Below are 19,178 nucleotides of genomic sequence, written 5' to 3'. Positions count from 1 at the left end.
GCGGGTTCCAGGGGTTCTGGTGCTGGGTGCGGTCCAGGCGCGGACGGGCTCAGACGGGCTTGCCTTAGGCACGCCTTCGGAACGCCAGCGGCGAGCCCGCTGCGCGCGTCCGCTGCGCGCACGCTTCGCAGCCTCCATATGAGGGCAGAGGGAGGGAGGAGCAGCTGGGAGGTGGGAGCGGGGCGGCCAATGGGAGTGAAGGGGGCGGGGCAGCAGGGGCTCAGCAGCAAGGGAAAAACCCGGGGAAAAACCCAGGGGAAAACCCGGGGAAAAAACGGCGGGAAAAGACGCCGGGAGAGGGACAACAGAGCACAGGGGTACAGAAAGCAAAACACAGGGGCAAGAATGGAAAAAACAAGTGGCACAGAAGCACAAGCTCAGGGGAATAGAAAAAAGGGAGCGAGTAGTCAGGTGGCAAAAGTGGCAACGGAGGTTCAACCCACAGGGGGCTGCGTGGCAGATGGGGGGAGCGACCTGCCTGGTGACAGGGTCAACGACCAACGGCGGACAATGTGTAGTCCTGCCTCCATGGGCTGTTGTGCGTCCTGGCCCCTGCAAATCCTGTTAGTCTGACACCCAGGTGAGAGACTGTGACCTTGCACTCCCCAAAATCTGCATCACAGGGCACAATGCCCCCTCCAGAACTAGTGAGAAGCCATCCACTCACCCCATCCTTCCCAGGATGAAGCACACTGGGCACAAGGCCCCTTCCAGAACCAGTGGAGAAGCCACCCACTACAGAGACTGTGGCCTTGCACTTCCCAGGACCAAGCAGTGGGCAAATCACCCACTAGAGAGACTGTGGCCTTGCACTCCCCAGGACCAAGCAGTGACCAAACCACCCACTTGAGAGACTCTGGACTTGCACTCCCCATGACCAAGCAGTGGGCAAACTACCCACTAGAGAGACTATGGCCTTGCACTCCCCAGGACAAGCAGTGGGCAAACCACCCACTTGAGAGACTGTAGGCTTGCACTCCCCAGGACAGTGCACAGGGCATGTAGCCCCCTCCAGGACAAGTGGTGTTGTACCATCTTCCGGCTGAGGTGCCCCCCCCCCTTCCCCATCCTCCTGAGGTGCCTGTGTATTTTCAACCTAATGCCCCTGCAGTGTTCTCCCTCCATGTTGTTGCAGGAGTGAGTGGGGCCTTGGCCTATATGTTGTGGCCCTATGGCCCTCGGACATTGAGGACTGGGCAGTGTCCCTACATTTGTACCATGTATATACGTTTGTATTTTGATGCACTTATTCATGTTATTTTATCGTATTACACTTACTTCCTTCAAATCATTTTGTCCTTGCATTATTCCTGAGGGGTATGGGGTGAATATATAATGTTTGTGCATCTGGTTGTGTGCATGGTGTTGGGGTATTGCGTGTTGCATGTGTGTGTCACTCTCTTTTTCCTCCCCCCTCCCTTGTGTGCTAGGCGGCAGTACTCACCGTGATCGTCTTTGCAGGCATTGATGTTCATAATGCAGAAAAAGGTAGACGAGCATCAGAAATATGTGCAGCTCAGGCTCCATGGCGTCGTTGTTGTTCCCTGAGTCTACACAGGTGAGTCCATTAACTTCTGTGTTCTGAATCCGCCATGCTTTTAATGTTGTTGGTACCGCCCGCAAAAGCTGGCAGATAGGCCTGTCATAATAGTGTGGGCGGTACATTGTCTTCCACCTGGCTGTTGGCGATTACTGCCATAGTGCTTTTTGATACCACCGTGGCAGTCGGTGTGTTAAAGTGGCTGTCTGTCTGAGCAGTTTCCGCTGTGGTCATAATTCCATTTTGGTTACCGCCGGCCTGTTGGCGGTATTACCGCTGCTTTATCACCTACCGCCGGGGTTGTAATGAGGGCCTTTGTCTCCTAAATTAAGCCTTGTTGCTCTTTGCCAAGCTACCAAGGGTTGAGCTGGGGCTAGGTTATTGAGACCTAACTGAACCTAGTGGGGGTTAGTGGCCTATTACTAAGTGTAGGTACTTACCTGCCCTTACCAATAATCCACTTTCCAACACTGTGAGACTACAGACAAGTTGTGGCTACCTCATATCCTGACTTTAGGTGTGAGATTGTTGCCCACACCATCTGCTCTGTCTCATTATGTTTTTTTTCAGGTTGAAAGTCCATTGGAGGTTGAGGTGAGCCAGATTTGTTCAACTTATTTAAACTAGCATAAGGTCACTTACCTTACCTTAATATTTACTAAACTGATTGCCATGGGTTTTAAAATGTTTAGGAATATAATCAAAGTGTTGCTGTTGCTTTCTCTCCAACAAAGATTGAGTATATTTGGGTAGGGGTGATGGCCTTGACAGAGTGCTTAAGGGCATTAATTTACTACTGAACAAGGACTTAATGTGACACCTAAATGAAGCATACTAGGAGCCAGTCACAAAAAGACCACAGTAAATAAATAGTACGATATAAAAAAAAGAGTAAATAAATGTACTGATAACAGGGTATGGACTCTCTTCGATGTGTCTGTAAAACTGACTTTTGTTCTTGAATATTTGTCCTGAATTTCGACCCTTCGTCCTGAATATTTTACAGGCCTGTCCAGAATTTACCTCCATGCCAGATGGTCACTCTAACTGCGGGGCTAAGCGTGGAGCAAAGAATCATCAATTTGATGTCATCAGAGCAAAAGGTTCTGTGATGCCGCCTTTATTACACTGGCATTTAGCAGAATGGTTATCCAGGTGGTATTACTCTTAAATCTTAATCCATTAGGTACTACTCAACATTTCATTGGATTGATACGGGGCAAAGCTATAAGTAGTGTGGCAGTTGCAGTGGCACAAAGGCACGGGAATATGATGGGACCACTACACCCTGACTATGGCTGTTTTTTATTTCCCACGCAGGGACCATAGGGCCTTTTTTATTTGTTATTGCATGAGGCCCCATGGCACTCTTGCAACGCTAGTGAATAAACAACGTGACTAAAAGAAGCGCAAGCAACATAATTATCAAGAATAAAAATCAACAGCCCCTTGCCATAGCCTTTGATGTGAGAAAATTCTAGGAACTCTTAACAAAAATCGCTAGCTACTTAAAATTATTTTAATAGACAACCCATACATAGGATCTCTTGTCATATTAATTGCTACATTATTTTGCTAATAGCTGACATTCTAATATTCTAAATTTTAAGACATCGACCAATGTCCGTACATTTTTAAATGTGTAATAGTTATATATTATGATTGGAAGGCAGTCTTAAAAATGATCACACAAACTGTATTTAGTCTTCTTTCCATCTTCTTGCATTGTAATTCATTTTCACTAGGATATTGATTATTTTATAGTGCACTGCTCGTGCCTTGTGTGCTTAATGTGAGGTGGTCATCACTCCTGTGGAGACTTTCTATTCACTTTTTAAAAGCAATATAGGATAAGGCCAAAATCCCGTGGTCAGACAGACCAGGGTAAAGTGAAGGCTAATAAGAGACAGGTGTAGGAGGCTGGCCTGGTTTGTAGTGGGTACCAAGGGGTACTTACACTCTGCACCAGGTCCAGTTATCCCTTATTAGTGTAGAAGAGGTGTTTCTAGCAGCTTAGGCTGGTAGAAGGTAGCTATAGAAGAGCAGCTTAGGCTGACCTAGGAGACATGCAAAGCTCCTACTATACCACTGGTGTCATATGCACAATATCATAAGAAAACACAATACACAGATATATCAAAAATAAAGGTACTTTATTTTTATGACAATATGCCAAAAGTATCTCAGTGAGTACCCTCAGTATGAGGATAGCAAATATACACAAGATATATGTACACAATACCAAAAATATGCAGTAATAGCAAAAGGAAGTAATGCAAGCAGTGTATAGTTACAATAGATTGCAATAGGAGCACATAGGTATAGGGGCAACACAAACCATATACTCCAAAAGTGGAATGCGAATAACGTATGGTCCCCAAACCTACGTGAGCTTGTAGAGGGTCGCTGGGACTGTAAGGAAACAGTGAGGGTTAGAAAAATAGCCCACCCCAAGACCCTGAAAAGTAGGTGTAAAGTGCACCTATATTCCCCAGAGAGCACAGAAGTCGTGATAGGGGAATTCTGCAAGGAAGACCAACACCAGCAATGCAACCAAAGTGGATTTCCAGACGAGAGTACCTGTGGAACAAGGGGACCAAGTCCAAGAGTCGCGACAAAGTCGAGATTGGGCAGATGCCCAGGAATTGCCAGCTGAGGGTGCAAAGAAGCTGCCACCGGATGGTAGAAGCTGTGGTTTCTGCAAGAACAAAGAGGGCTAGAAACTTCCCCTTTAGAGGATGGATGTCCCATGTTGTGAAGAAGCTTGTAGAGGTGTTCCCACACAGAAAGACTGCAAACAAGCCTTGTTAGCTGCAAGGGTTGCAGTTAAGGTTTTTGGATGCTGCTGTGGCCCAGGAGGGACCAGGATATCTCCAATTGCGTGAGGAGACAGCGGGGGTGCCCAGCAAGGTAGGGAGCCCTCACAGAAGCAGGCAGCACCCACAAAAGTGCCAGAACAGGCACTACAAAGAGGAGTGAACCAGAGCTCACCCGAAGTCACAAAAGGAGATCCCACGACGCCGGTGGACAACTAAGGAGGTTGTGCACTGCAGGTTAGAGTGTTGGGGAACCAGGCTTGGATGTGTACAAAGGAAATCCTGGAAGAGTGCACAGGAGCCGGAGTAGCTGCAAATCATGCGGTACCCAGCAATTGAGTCTAGCGTGGGGAGGCAAGGACTTAACTCCACCAAACTTGGACTGAAGAGTCACTGGACTGTGGGAGTCACTTGGGCAGAGTTGTTGAGTTCCAGGGACCACGCTCGTCATGCTGAGAGGGGACCCAGAGGACCGGTGATGCAGTTCTTTTGGTGCCTGCTGTTGCAGGGGGAGGATTCTGTCATCCCACAGGACATTTCTTCGGAGCTTCTAGTGCAGAGAGGAGGCAGACTACCCCCACAGCAAGCACCACCAGGAAAACAGCTGAGAAGGCGGCAGGATCAGCGATACAAGGTTGCAGTAGTCATCTTTGCTACTTTGTTGCGGTTTTGCAGGCGTCCTGAGCAGTCAGCGGTCGATTCCTTGGCAGAAGGTGAAGAGAGAGATGCAGAGGAACTCTGATGAGCTCTTGCATTCATTATCTAAAGAATTCCCCAAAGCAGAGACCCTAAATAGCCAGAAAAGGAGGTTTGGCTACCTTGGAAGGAGGATAGGCTAGCAACACAGGTAAGAGCCTATCAGAAGGAGTCTCTGACGTCACCTGCTGGCACTGGCCACTCAGAGAAGTCCAGTGTGCCAGCAGCACCTCTGTTTCCAAGATGGCAGAGGTCTGGAGCACACTGGAGGAGCTCTGGGCACCTCCCCTGGGAGGTGCAGGTCAGGGGAGTGGTCACTCCCCTTTCCTTTGTCCAGTTTCGCCCCAGAGCAGGGCTGGGGGATCCATGAACCGGTGTAGACTGGCTTATGCAGAGATGGGCACCATCTGTGCCCATCAAAACATTTCCAGAGGCTGGGGGAGGCTACTCCTCCCCAGCCCTGACACCTTTTTCCAAAGGGAGAGGGTGTAACACCCTCTCTCTGAGGAAGTCCTTTGTTCTGCCTTCCTGGGCCAAGCCTGGCTGGACCCCAGGAGGGCAGAAACCTGTCTGAGGGGTTGGCAGCAGCAGCAGCTGCAGTGAATCCCCGGGAAAGGTAGTTTGGCAGTACCCGGGTCTGTGCTAGAGACTCGGGGGATCATGGAATTGTCTCCCCAATGCCAGAATGGCATTGGGGTGACAATTCCATGATCTTAGACATGTTACATGGCCATGTTCGGAGTTACCATTGTGGCGCTATACATAGGTAGTGACCTTTGTATAGTGCACGTGTGTAATGGTGTCCCCACACTCACAAAGTCTGGGGAATTTGCCCTGAACCGTGTGGGGGCACCTTGGCTAGTGCCAGGGTGCCCACACACTAAGTAGCTTAGCGCCCAACCTTTACCAGGTAAAGGTTAGACATATAGGTGACTTATAAGTTACTTAAGTGCAGTGGTAAATGGCTGTGAAATAACGTGGACGTTATTTCACTCAGGCTGCAGTGGCAGGCCTGTGTAAGAATTGTCAGAGCTCCCCATGGGTGGCAAAAGAAATGCTGCAGCCCATAGGGATCTCCTGGAACCCCAATACCCTTGGTACCTCAGTACCATATACTAGGGAATTATAAGGGTGTTCCAGTATGCCAATATGAATTGGTGAAATTGGTCACTAGCCTGTTAGTGACAATTTGGAAAGCAGAGAGAGCATAACCACTGAGGTTCTGGTTAGCAGAGCGTCAGTGAGACAGTTAGTCATAACACAGGGAACACATACAGGGCACACTTATGAGCACTGGGGCCCTGGCTGGCAGGGTCCCAGTGACACATACACTAAAACAACATATATACAGTGAAATATGGGGGTAACATGCCAGGCAAGATGGTACTTTCCTACAACAGGAAATAGATATTATAACTTCTAAAGATTCTGTGCAGCACAGTAGTTTTTAATGTCTATATTAATACGTGAAATGGGTATTGATTGCGGCATTTTTTCTCAGACAAATCCCATATAGGAAATGGGAAGGTTTGTTTGGCAATCGCTGTTTATCGGTTGAATTCAGTACTATCTTCTCAGTGCCCTTTCAACGTGGACTGCATTTTTGGTCACGAATTAAAATGCGCCAGGAGCTTAAATCCCTAGATCATTTTGGTAATACGTGTTTATCTAATGCACACTCCGAAAAATATTTGCCAAGATGTTCGATCAAGCTTCCAGGGAGACACTCCGGTAGCAGAATGTTATCTGATTGACGTAGCCAAATGATTTAAAATCACAGTAGAGAATAATATTATGTGTTTTAGAAGTACATTTGTATATCCATTTTCTAGTAATTCATTAAATACAATTCGAAATGTTATCAAATATCACTATCAAATCATAAATTGATACAAAGCAAAGAGATCGATACAATATGAGCTTTTTTTTTCTAAAAGATTAGCATGTACTTATGTGTTGGTAAATATTTATTTAAAACTATATCTTACAGCAAGAGACTAAACATTGCATTTGCATGTATATACAATACATTAGAATTAGTCGTTTGGAAGGAACGTGGTTCATTGGAACTGAAAGAAAACTCTACAGTGAACATTTCACCTTCTACTCACTAGATGGCGCTGTTGATATCTGACTGTTAACTGATTTAATAGATTAAAGTATTTTCAAACCTATGTCACAAAGGCTTCCCACCCAGCCTTCTTGACAGACGCACTGCCACGGGCTGGTGCATTTCCCATGCAGACAGCCAGGAAAAGGCAGACACCGATCGCAAAGTTCTCCCTGCCATCCTGGTTGACACCTGCAAAAGAAACAAAAGGAAAAATCCATCGAGTCATTACAACGTTTGCAAGGGCCTGGACCAGAGACAAACGCATTTAAAGTCGGTTTGCACCAGGCATTGAAACAAACATTCCACAAAGAACTATCTTGAAAAGTCAATTTAAGATAAAACAAAATATTCATATACTACTCGTTATGGAAAGTCGTCAAAATCACAATTGGTCCTAAAATTAATCACCTATCCCTAGACACATAGATAAACTCACCTGCAATTAACACATGAAAAATGTACAATGTTTATGTTTTTATTTTTAGTTTTTTAAACCTCCTCAAAAAAGTGTAAACGGTTTACAATCAACTAACTATTCTATATTGTTAGAGAGTAGCGTTGTAATCATCCGGATGCACGTACTCTGCTGATGTTCATCAGAATAGGGAACATGAATGGAACAAACATCACTCTGCTCCATGCCCCTCTTCAAATTGATGATGCTGTCCTTCCCACTAAACAAATTCACTATTTTGGGTTTTCTCCACGTGCAAGGGAAGTGGCGTGAGACCAATCCATTACAAGCAGCAGAGTCCCGCGGCCTTGCGAAGAAATACCAGGAAGCCTTTATTCGTTTAGCCTACAGAAATGCTGCATTTGGTCAAACCGTTGTCAGGTCAACACATTTAAAATGAATTATGTGGACCACAACGTGTAAGCAACCCATTGTCGCATCCTTGGTGTGTAACCTCACTAAAATGTCATTAAACCTTCCAATCCAATCCCAAAATTGGAGAGGAAATGTAGCCATGGTTCTTTTTAGAATTTCAGAAAATATCAGAAGGAGAGAGAGAAGCAAGAAATAAGGTTTCCCACTCAGATTCTCAAAGAGTAATTTTAAATATCAAAATGAGAGGGGAAACCGAGCATCACATATAGGGGGTTTCTCTTAAAATCGAGACCTTCACCAGCTACTTTCGGTCAGCGGCATGTTTTCCCCACTAGCGTTCTAGTAACTGGTAGCTCTGTTATCGGGTCATCCCTCCACCAGGAGGGGATGTCTCAAATAGCTGATACAGTGTGGGATCCGTTACACAAAAGTAGTGATCTAAAATTACCTCCTGTTGATCCGTTATTGTTTGCCTCAAATCCAACTGCCATTGGGCTTTGACCTGGCCGAAGCCACAATCTTTCTTCTCTAGTAATATGATATAACCACTATTTATCTATAGTAAAAGGTGGCTTACCAATCATTCATCTCTAGTAATAGATACTATAAACTAAATTTTCTTTACCAATAGATGATCTAACCAGCATTCACCCCTACTAATAAATTATCTAACCACTGTTCATCGCTAGTAGCAGATGGTGTAATCACTATTCTTCTCTAGTGTTAGAAATTAGGCCTCTAGTTGGCAGATATATGCAGCCTGTCCAAGTAGGGACCACAATCCTAGTCAGAGTAAGTCAGCTCCTCTCCCTAAATTAACCTGTGCTCACCCTCTAGTAGCTTGGCACAGAGCAGTCAGGCTTAACTTACAGGCAATGTGTAAAGTATTTGTGCATTAACAGTGAAAACATGACATAAAGACTCCACCACAGGTTAGAGAAATAGATTATCATTTTTTAAATAAAATAAGACCAGAACAACAAAAATCCAGTGAACCAGGAACAGGAGCAGTGGTAGAGATTTTCATATCCCTGAGTCTCAAGCAACAGGAGGCAAGTCAACAAGCCCTTAGATATCACCTGTGGTGCAGGACAGAGTCCAACTCTCCCTCAGCAGGGACAGAGAGTAGCAAGCAGCACAGCAGTACAGCAGAAAATCAGACCTTCCAGGTCAGCAGTTTAGCATAATAGCAAACCTTGTTGCACCATAGCAGTGTTTTGTCAGATTCCAGTGGTAAGTACAGAAGTTTCTGATTTGGTGGGGTCACAGCCAGAGTACGTTTACTCAGTTGTGCCTTTGAAGGGTGGAAACTTCAAAGAAGGGTCTTTAAAGTGCACAGATGCCCTTTCTTGCCAGCTCTGGCACCAGGATATCAGTAGAGGGTAATAAGCCCTTAGTGTGGAGACAGGCACTGCATATTCAGGTGTAAGTGTAATTCCCACCAGTCCTTCATGCCCAGGAAGAGCCATCACAATGCAAATGAATCCAGATGAATAATCGGATACACCTAACCTCCCTGTGTTTGTGTCTGTCTAGAGGGATTGCACAAAGTGTAGCTGTCACCCAACCCAGACATGTACAGGGGACAGGCTGCAGGCACACATCGCTGTAATGAGCAGAATAATAACTACTTTATAAAAGTGGTGTTTTTCAAATAGTAATGTTAAATCAAGCTTTACCAGTAAAGAGGATTTATCTTTACTATTACAAAGATATGAAACATGACACAGCTACACCTTTATAATCAGGAATTACATTTTTAAAGTGTATCAAGGAATTACCAATGTTAGCCCATGAGAGGAGTAGGCCTCGCAGTAGTGAAAAAACAGCTTTGGGAGTTTTCTACTACCAGGACATGTAAAACTTAAAAGTACATGATCTACCTTTTACTTAAATAGCACCTTGCCCTAACAGCCACCTGGGGCTTAACATAGCGATGGCATATATGTAATAAAAGTGAAGTTTAAGGCTTGGCAAGGGGTTTTAAATGCCAAGTCAAATTGGCAGGAAACTGTTCACACAGGCCCTGCAATGACAGGCCTGAGACATGGTTAAGGGGCTCCTTATGTGGTGGCACAATCAGAGCTGCAGGCCCTCTAACAACATTTCATATACAGGCCCTGGGCCCATGTAGTGCCCTTTACTAGGGACTTAGATGTAAATGAAATCTACCAATTGGGTATGAACCAATATTACCTTGTTTAAGGGAGAGAGTGCAAGCACTTTAGCACTGGTCAGCAGTGATAAAGTGCACAGAGCCCTTAGCCCAGCAGAAACAAGGTCAGAAAACATGAAGAGGCAGGCAAAAGGTTGGGGGAAGACCACCCTAAGGCTGTACCTAGTCATCTGCTGTTGACAAAAAACTAGTGTCAAACAGAAAACCACATAGAAAAAATGATGAATACCACATTCCTCCTTTGGACTGTTAAGAAGTGCACAGACTTCCATTTATAAGACTCTCTGCCATACTACTAAAATACAGTTCACTTCCTCTTTCTAATGTTCTTCCATTTGACAGGGTAGATCAGGTACATTCCCTTGTCAAAACGCTCAAAATTAAGCTTTAATATGTTATCATGTGCTATTGTATTAACTGAACCTCCTCAAGTGAGGTGGTCTGATGCTGGGCAGTCAAAAGCTGTGAGTAAAGTCCAGTACTTGCAAGCCGTTACTTTCTATAGCTCTGCGCATGTACTACTATTGGATACTATTTTTCTTGGCTAATTGGGCCTTAAGGATTTACATTCTTTATGAAAGGGATGTACTCTGAATTAATGATAAATCACTGACTACAAATACAACTTTAGTATAATTATAGTTTTTCTGAAGGCTATTTTGCTTTCTGTTAGAAATAGAGTCTCTGATTGGCAGTCAGTTTGCACTCTGTCCAAGCAGTGACCCTCACTCTAGTCAGGGTAAGGGAGTTACACTCCTAGGACAACTCCTGCTCACCTTTTGGTAGTTTGGCACAAGCAGTCAGGCTTATCTCAAAGGCAATGTGTAATGTATTTGTACCAACACACAGTAATGCAGTGAAAACACTACAAAAGGGAAACAATGACCTATATTTCTCTAAATCAAAAAAGACCAAAATGACAAAAATCCAACATACAAAGCAAAGTTCTTAATTTTTAAAGTTAAAATGAGTCTTAATCAATAGAAATCAATGGATGTGTTGTTTTTACACAAAGTACCTGGTTTGTGTAAAAAATAAAGCTGCTTGTGGAAAAGTCAGTGGTGCGTCGATTCCTTACTCGCAGGTGAGGCCGAGCATTGTTTTTGATTCAGTCGGGTAGGGGATGCATCATTTTTCTCTCCCGCAGAAGAGCAATGCGTCGATTTCCATACAGACAACCTCAGCACCACGCAGGTTCACTGTGGTTTTGACACCCAGCGATGATGTGTGCGAAATTCCGGTGCACGGTGGTGAAGAGCCGCGCTGCATGGGTGATGCATCAATTATGGCAGCCAGCCGTGATGCAGGTGGTGCATCGATTTTTCAGCTGAAAAGCAGGCGCTGTGTCGCTTTATCTCCTACATGGCTCCTGTATGTGGATTTCAGTCTTGTTTCCACCAGCTTCTCCTTTCAAGGACCCAGGGACCGGATTAGGCACGACTTGGCAAGGTAGGAGTCTCAGAACGAGAATCCAGGTGCTGACAGAGGAAGTCTTTGATGGCCCTGTGACTTCAGAACTGAGGGCAAATTTAGTCCTCGCCCTTGGAGTCACTTCACAAGCAGGAAAGCACAGCAAAGTCCACTTGTTGTCCTCTCAAAGGCAGAAGAAGCAACAGCAGGCACACCCAGCAAAGCACACTCACAGGCAAAGAGGCAGTACTCCTCTTTCAGCTCTTCAGCTATTCTCCTTGCAGAGGTTCCCCTTTATCCAGAAGTAATTTAAGTGTCTCAGGTTTTCCCAGCTCTGCCTTTGAAGTAGGCAAACTTCAAAGGAAAGTCTCTGTGTTCAAAAGATCCTGCCTTGCTCAGACCTGGCCCCGGACACACCAGAGGGTTGGAGAGTGCATTGTGTGAGGACAGGCACAGTCCTTCAGGTGTGTCAGCTCCCCCCTCCCCACTCTAGCCCAGGAGACGCATCAGGTTATGCAGGTTACACCTAGCTTCCTCTGTGTCACTGTCTAGAGGAAATTCACAAGTAGCCCAACTTTCAGTCTGACTCAGACGTGGATATCACAAGCAGGCAGAGGCACAGCATGGTTAAGCAAAAAAATGCCCACTTTCTAAAAGTGGCGGTTTCAAACTGACATTCTGAAAACCATCTTCACCAAAAGATGTATTTTTAAATTGTGGGTTCAGAGATCCCAAACTCCAAATCTCTATCTGTTCCCAATGGGAAACTGCATTTAAAAGATATTTAAGGGCAATCCCCATGTTAACCTATGAGAGATATAGGCCTTGCAACAGTGAAAACTGAATTTGGCAGTATTTCACAGCCAGGACATGTAAAACACATCACTGCATGTCCTACCTTTAACATACACTGGACACTGCCCATGGGGCTACCTAGAGCCTACCTTAGGGGTGCCTTACATCTACCATAAGGGAAGACTTGGGCCTAGCAAGTGGGTACACTTGCCAGGTCGAATTGTCAGTTTAAAACTGCATACACAGACACTGAAGTGGCAGGTCTGAGCCAAGTGTACAGGGCTACTAATGTGGGTGGCACGATCAGTGCTGCAAGACCACTAGTAGCATTTGCTTTACAGGACCTTGGTACCTCTAGTGCACATTATTAAGCACTTGCTAGTAAATCAAATATGGCAATCAAAGAAAAGCGAATTACACATACAGTTTACACAGCGAGCACTTGCACTTTAGTGCTGGTCATCAGTAGTAAAATGCCCAGAGTACCAAAACCAGCAAAAACAGAGTCCAGCACACAGTCAGAAACACAGAAAACAGAGGCAAAAAGACGGGGCTAACCACACCAAGGATGACAGGCCTAATACTTTCTATCTAGACTGAGGTCCTCATTGCAACCCTGGCGGTAAATCCTGCTTTCCGCCGTGCAGAAGTCCACCAACATACCGTTGCAGCTGTGGAATTCCGCTACAGGTATTACGACTCACAGCTCGGAATCCGCCACAATACAGACACCCACACAAGTCCACCACACCAAAGGTCAGTGATAAACTGCTGATACCAAAACCTACACCGTCACACCAACAGGAATATGCCCACAGTATCACGACCCGCGCTAAAAATACACACACATTTACAAAACACCCCCACGTTGGAAAATTCAAAATACACACACCTGACACACATACACACTCCACACCCACACACCCAATCAAATATAAAGCACCCACATCACCCACAAACCCTTACAAACTAAATTTTGAAAGAAAACCAGAGAGGGAGATTACCTAACACAACACCAGCATCCACAGACACACAACACAATCACTTCTACAACATTCACACACCTCAAACAACACACGCCAACACATCCCCTCACACATCACAACAGACAGCACCTCACACATCACCCACACCACATTACGGCACCTCAAAGACACCCCAGGTTCTCTGAGGAGGAGCTCAGGGTCATGGTGGAGGAAGTCATCCAGGTAGAGCCACAGCTATTCGGATCACATGTGCAGCAGATGTCCATTGCAAGGAAGATGGAGCTATGGCAGAGAATTGTCGACAGGGTCAACACAGTGGGACAGCATCCAAGAACATGGGATGACATCAGGAAGAGGTGGAACGACCTACAGTGGGAGGTATGTTCCGTGGTATCCAGACACCAGATTGCTGTACAGAGGACTGGCAGTGGACCCCCACCTCCTCTCCCACAACTAACAACATGGGAGGAGCAAGTCTTGGCAATACTGCATTCTGAGGGCCTTGCAGGAGTAGCAGGAGGACTGGACTCTGCTAAGGCATATCTTTACTACTAAATCCTCCCCACCCCACCTGCATGCCATCACATACTTCCACCCTCACCCTCAGACCCATCACCCCAACAACCCAGAGATACCCCACTAACACAACCCACACATCCCAAAATTAAGGCCTGCATGTAACACCAATGCATGGACACCCATCACCAAAGCATGTCCAGTAGAGAGACTCACTCATGCCCCAAAATCACCACTCACACAAGGGCCATGGCAATAATGCAAGCACAGGAGTAGAGGTTAATCCACCCATTGCACAAGATGGCACACACAGATACTAACATTATGTATTCACAACCCAACAGGACCCCTACCCAACGTCATCGGACAGGAGGTGCCAGACATATCCAGTCCCCCCACAGAAGAGGCCCACAGTGATGACTGCAGCTCTGCACTCCTGGATCAAGATGACCAGCCCAGCCCATCAGGGACCTCGGGACAGTTGGTTCCCCTGACACAGTCACAAACCACCACTGAACCTCCCCCTCAGGAAACACCACCACAGCACCTAACCAGCGGGCCCATCCCTCTGTCCCTAGGACACGTCAAACAGCAGTGTGTCCACCACTACAGGGAACCCAGGCAACCCCACTAACACAGGACGATGAGGGACCTGGGGGCAGTGGCAGTGGGCACACGGTTCAGGGGACAGAGGCACAGGATAACAGGGAAGCTGGGAGGACTGCTGTTCGACAGGGGGAGGACAGGCCCAGGGAACCCACTCTCCATGAGGCACTCTCCAACATCATGGGAGCTTACCACCATTCCCAGGAGACCATGGCACGGTAGTGGCGAAGTTTGAGGAGACCCAGCGGCTGCAGGAGGAACACTACCTGGGGATCAGGGAGGACTTGAAGCCCATCAACACCACCCTGGTCACCATTGCTGGGGTGCTGGCAGACCTTGTCAACACCCGGAGGGACACAGTGGCACACCATCGGGCCCCTGACACTAGCCAGGACGATGAACAGCCCTCCACCTCTGCCGGCGCTAGTGGACAGGAGGCACCGCCACAGGAACAACAGGCCACCAGCACCCCACCCCCTGCAGAAGGAGAACCACCCCACAAACAGTCCCAGAGATCCAGGAACAAGACAGAGAACATTGCCAAGACCCACGCCAGGAAATACGACCCCCCTGGATGTCACCCTTCTGTCCCACTTTGTCACCCTGTCCACCTTCAACTGCCATTGCTATACTTCCTATGCCCCATTGGACAATGCACCTGTCCAAATAGACTGGACTCTGCCATGGACATTCCTCCACCATCACCCCAGCCCATTTCACACCCCCCTCCACTTATTTGCATAGAAATAAACACACTTGAATCAAAAAACAATCTCGAGTCTGTCTGTGCTTTCACTAATGTGTAATTGCAAAACCTCTAGAATAGAGCAATGTCAATGTACCTGTTCATATACCAGTGTAACACAGCTGTAGGTCAGCTGTAAACATAGCATAGGCCACAAAGTGGGGCCCAGATCTGTGAAATGGAAAGGCAAAGTAACAAGTCAGGGTCCATACACTGAGTGAAATTGACAGACTTATGCTAGCTGCAACAATAGTATGAGATGTGGAAGCAGTTACATCTTCTTACCTGTGTCTCACTGGAAGTATTGCATGATGATGTTGTTTCGGTTGTCGACATCTTCTTCTTCTGCCTCCTCTTCCTCACTGTCCACAGGCTCCACAGCTGCCACAAGACCACCATCTGGCCCATCCTGCTGCAGAAAAGGCACCTGGCGTCGCAAAGCCAGGTTGTGCAGCATACAGGAGGCCACGATTATCTGGCACACCTTCTTCGGTAAATAGTAAAGGGAGCCACGTGTAAGATGGAGGCACCGGAATCTGGCCATCAGGAGGCCGAAGGTGCGTTCTATAATCCTCCTAGTTCACCCATGTGCCTCATTGTAGTGTTCCTCTGCCCTTGTCCTGGGATTCCTCACTGGGGTCAGTAGCCATGACAGGTTGGGGTAACCAGAGTCACCTGCAAATGTCGAGGGACAACTGTTAGACAGACACTAACCCTTAGGGACAACCCCATACCCATACACCTATGTCAACTGTGTTGGGACCTTGGGCTCAGCTATTAGCCACACACGGTGCCTCAGGAGTTGCCCCATCACATAAGGGATGCTGCTATTCCTCAAAATGTAAGTGTCATGCACAGAGCCAGGATATTTGGCATTCACATGGGAGATGTACTGGTCTGCCAAACACACCATCTGCACATCCATGGAATGGCAGCTTTTCCAGTTTCTGTACACCTGTTGATTCCTGCGGGGGGGGGGACAAATGCCACATGTGTACCATCAATGGCACCAATGATGTTGGGGATATGTACCAGGGCATAAAAATCACCTTTCACTGTGGGCAAATCCTCCACCTGAGGGAAAACGATGTAGCTGCGCATGTGTTTCAGCAGGGCAGATAACACTCTGGACAACACGTTAGAGAACTTTGGCTGGGACATGCCTGATGCCATGGCCACTGTTGTTTGAAAAGACCCACTGGCCAGGAAATGGAATACAGACAGAACCTGCACTAGAGGGGGGATTCCTGTGGGATGGCAGATAGCTGAAATCAGGTCTGGCTCCAACTGGGCACACAGTTCCAGGATTGTTGCACGATCAAGTCTGTATGTGGTAATGATGTGTCTCTCTTCCATTGTCGACAGGTTCACCAGGGGTCTGTACACCAGTGGATGCTGCCATCTCATCACCTGCCCCAGCAGAAGTGCCCTATGGAGGAGAACAGCGAGCAGAGGGTTATCCAACACTTAGGTATCACAATGTGTTATTTGGTAAAATGTTGGAAAATCGCAATGTGCCGGTATCTGTCTGTATTCCAGGCCTAAATAAGTGTGACGCAGTTTTTTCCATGCCATGTGGCCCCCTGATATGGCGGCTGCCTGACCTGTTGGGTGGGGAAAGGGGAAATGAGGTAACTACGTTGGCGTTGTACACCGTCGCGGTGGGTGGTCGAAGAGCGCGGTGCAATTCAGCATTGGTTAACATTGGGCCCTATGGGTCCCAGGAGCCAATGACGATGTACACCAGTGGTGACGGTACGCACTGTCACGGACGTGGCCGCCATTTTCTTCCTGTTCCCTCATTTGATACCTGACCTTCAACAGGAGAGGACCTACACTGCAAGTGCTGCTGTGACCTGTGTCTGGAAGCAACTATGGCTACAGTGTCTTGGGAAAGGGCACCTGCCTTCCCTTTGGAGGAGTTGGAGAAACTGGTGGATGGGGTCCTCACCCAGTACACGCAACTGTACGGTCCTCCAGACAAACAGGTGAGTACACTGTGAGCATAGTGGATGGCACATGAGTGTATGGAGTGCCGTGGATGGAAGAGGGCGGGGAGGGTGACAGGCCAGCATGTCAGAATGGTGTATGTATATATGGCTGGGCCAGGGTGGGAGGTGTTTGGCAATGCGTGAAATGAAATGTACGGGCTAGAAACATCCTTTTTTTACTTCACTTTTCCTCTAGGTCAGCGCCCACCAGAAGAAGGGTATTTGGCGTGCCATTACCAAGGACATCCGGACCCTGGGGGTCTACCATAGACAGAGCACCCACTGCCTTAAAAGATGGGAGGACCTGCGCCACTGGAGCAAGAAGACGGCAGAGGCCCAGCTGGGGATGGCCTCCCAACGTGGAAGGGGTGCCGTCGCACCATGACCCCCCCTGATGTACCGGATCCTGGTGGTGGCATATCCGGAGTTGGATGGGTGCGTGAAGGCATCACACCAGCCACAAGGGGGTGAGTACACTAATTCAGCTGACTCTGCGCGCTTTCCGAGGTGTCTGGGTGGTCGAAGTGGGCTGTGGGTTCCCCTAGGCAAGGGTGAACTTGGTAGGCTAGGTCCCTTGTTAGGCAGGCTCTGTGGCAGCCCAACCCCACTACTGGTAATAGCCATCTACACCTAGTCAGGCTCCTGTGACTTCCAGGTGTGCAGCAATTGGGCATAGGCCTAGTCCCCTATAGGCATGTGAATTTGCTAGGAACTGTTAGTGCATGGCTTAGTGCATAGGGCTGCTCCCTGTGTGTTGTGTCAGCCAACGGTAGTGGTGTTGCATGCACTGAACATGTGTTTCTTCTGTCTCCCCCACTTTTTGTTTTGTCTCCCTGTTCTTGAGTGCAATAGCATCATCTGGCAGAGGAGCATTGGCACCAGAGCAGGAGGGAGCTGCAACCCACATGGCCCTGAAGGGTGAAGCAACGGAGTCTGAAGCCACCAGTGGGAAGGAGGGCGAGGGGAGCTCCACGACGGGGACAGGAGCATACACCAGCGACAGCGACTCCTCCTCTGATGGGAGCTCCCTTGCGGTGGCTGGCACCTCTGTGCCCACCGCATCAACAGGTACAGCCACCACCCCCACTACCAGCACCGCCCTCCCAGCGGCCCCTTAGCGTGAGTCCTGTGCCCACTCACCTAGGAGGGTGGGCATCTCCTTCACCCCAGGCACCTCAGGCCCTGCCCCAGTCATTCCTGCTGCCCTCAGTGAGGAGGCTATTGACCTTCTGAGATCCCTCACTGTTGGGCAATCTACCATTTTGAATGCCATCCAGGGAGTTGAGAGGCATTTGCAACAAACAAATGCATACCTGGAGGGCATTCATTCTGGGCAGGCGGCCCAACAGAGAGCATTTCAGTCTTTGGCCTCAGCAATGATGGCAGCCATTGTCCCTGTGTCCAGCCTCCCCCTCCAACTTCCTCCAACCTGAACCAATCCCCTGTACCTCAGCCTATCCCAAGCACACCATCAGACCAGCATGCACACTCATCAACACACAAAAGTGGACATGACAAACATAAGCACCACCAATCCCACAAGCATTCACACAAGCACCATCCCCATGCAGACACAGCAACATCCACTGCTCCACTGTGTCCCCCTCCTCCACGTCCTCCTCCTCCCTCCGTGTCTCGTCTCCACTCACACCTGCATGCACTACATCCTCAGCCACTACCTCCATCACCAGCACGCCCAGCAGCACACACCTCTCATGTGCAATCACCACCCCCACTACCATGCACACATCCCCAGTGTCCTCTCCCAGTGTGTCTGTGAGCCCTCCTCCCAAAGTACACAAACGCAGGCACACACCCACCCAACAGCCATCCACCTCCCAACAGCCTCCAGCCCATGCACCTTGACCCAAATCCAGCAAACATACACCTCCTACAACCACTACCTCTTCCTCCACTCCCAAACCCCCTCCATCCTCCCGTCCCAGTGTGTCTAAGAAG

The 19,178-nt window shown here is 47.9% G+C and overlaps 1 protein-coding gene across 1 annotated transcript in view; it reads right to left on the bottom strand.

Annotated features, from left to right (window-relative positions):
* The window catches only part of DLK1 (delta like non-canonical Notch ligand 1), a 147,328-nt gene that overhangs the window by 58,156 nt on the left and 69,994 nt on the right, over window positions 1-19,178 (bottom strand). Inside the window, exon 3 of the mRNA XM_069208341.1 lies at window positions 7,224-7,354. Within this exon, the coding sequence (XP_069064442.1) occupies window positions 7,224-7,354 (131 nt within the window). The remainder of the gene's footprint in view (window positions 1-7,223; window positions 7,355-19,178) is intronic.

This window comes from Pleurodeles waltl, chromosome 9 (genome assembly GCF_031143425.1).
Source record: "Pleurodeles waltl isolate 20211129_DDA chromosome 9, aPleWal1.hap1.20221129, whole genome shotgun sequence".
NCBI lineage: Eukaryota > Metazoa > Chordata > Amphibia > Caudata > Salamandridae > Pleurodeles > Pleurodeles waltl.
This window is presented reverse-complemented; position numbering and strand designations above follow the sequence as displayed.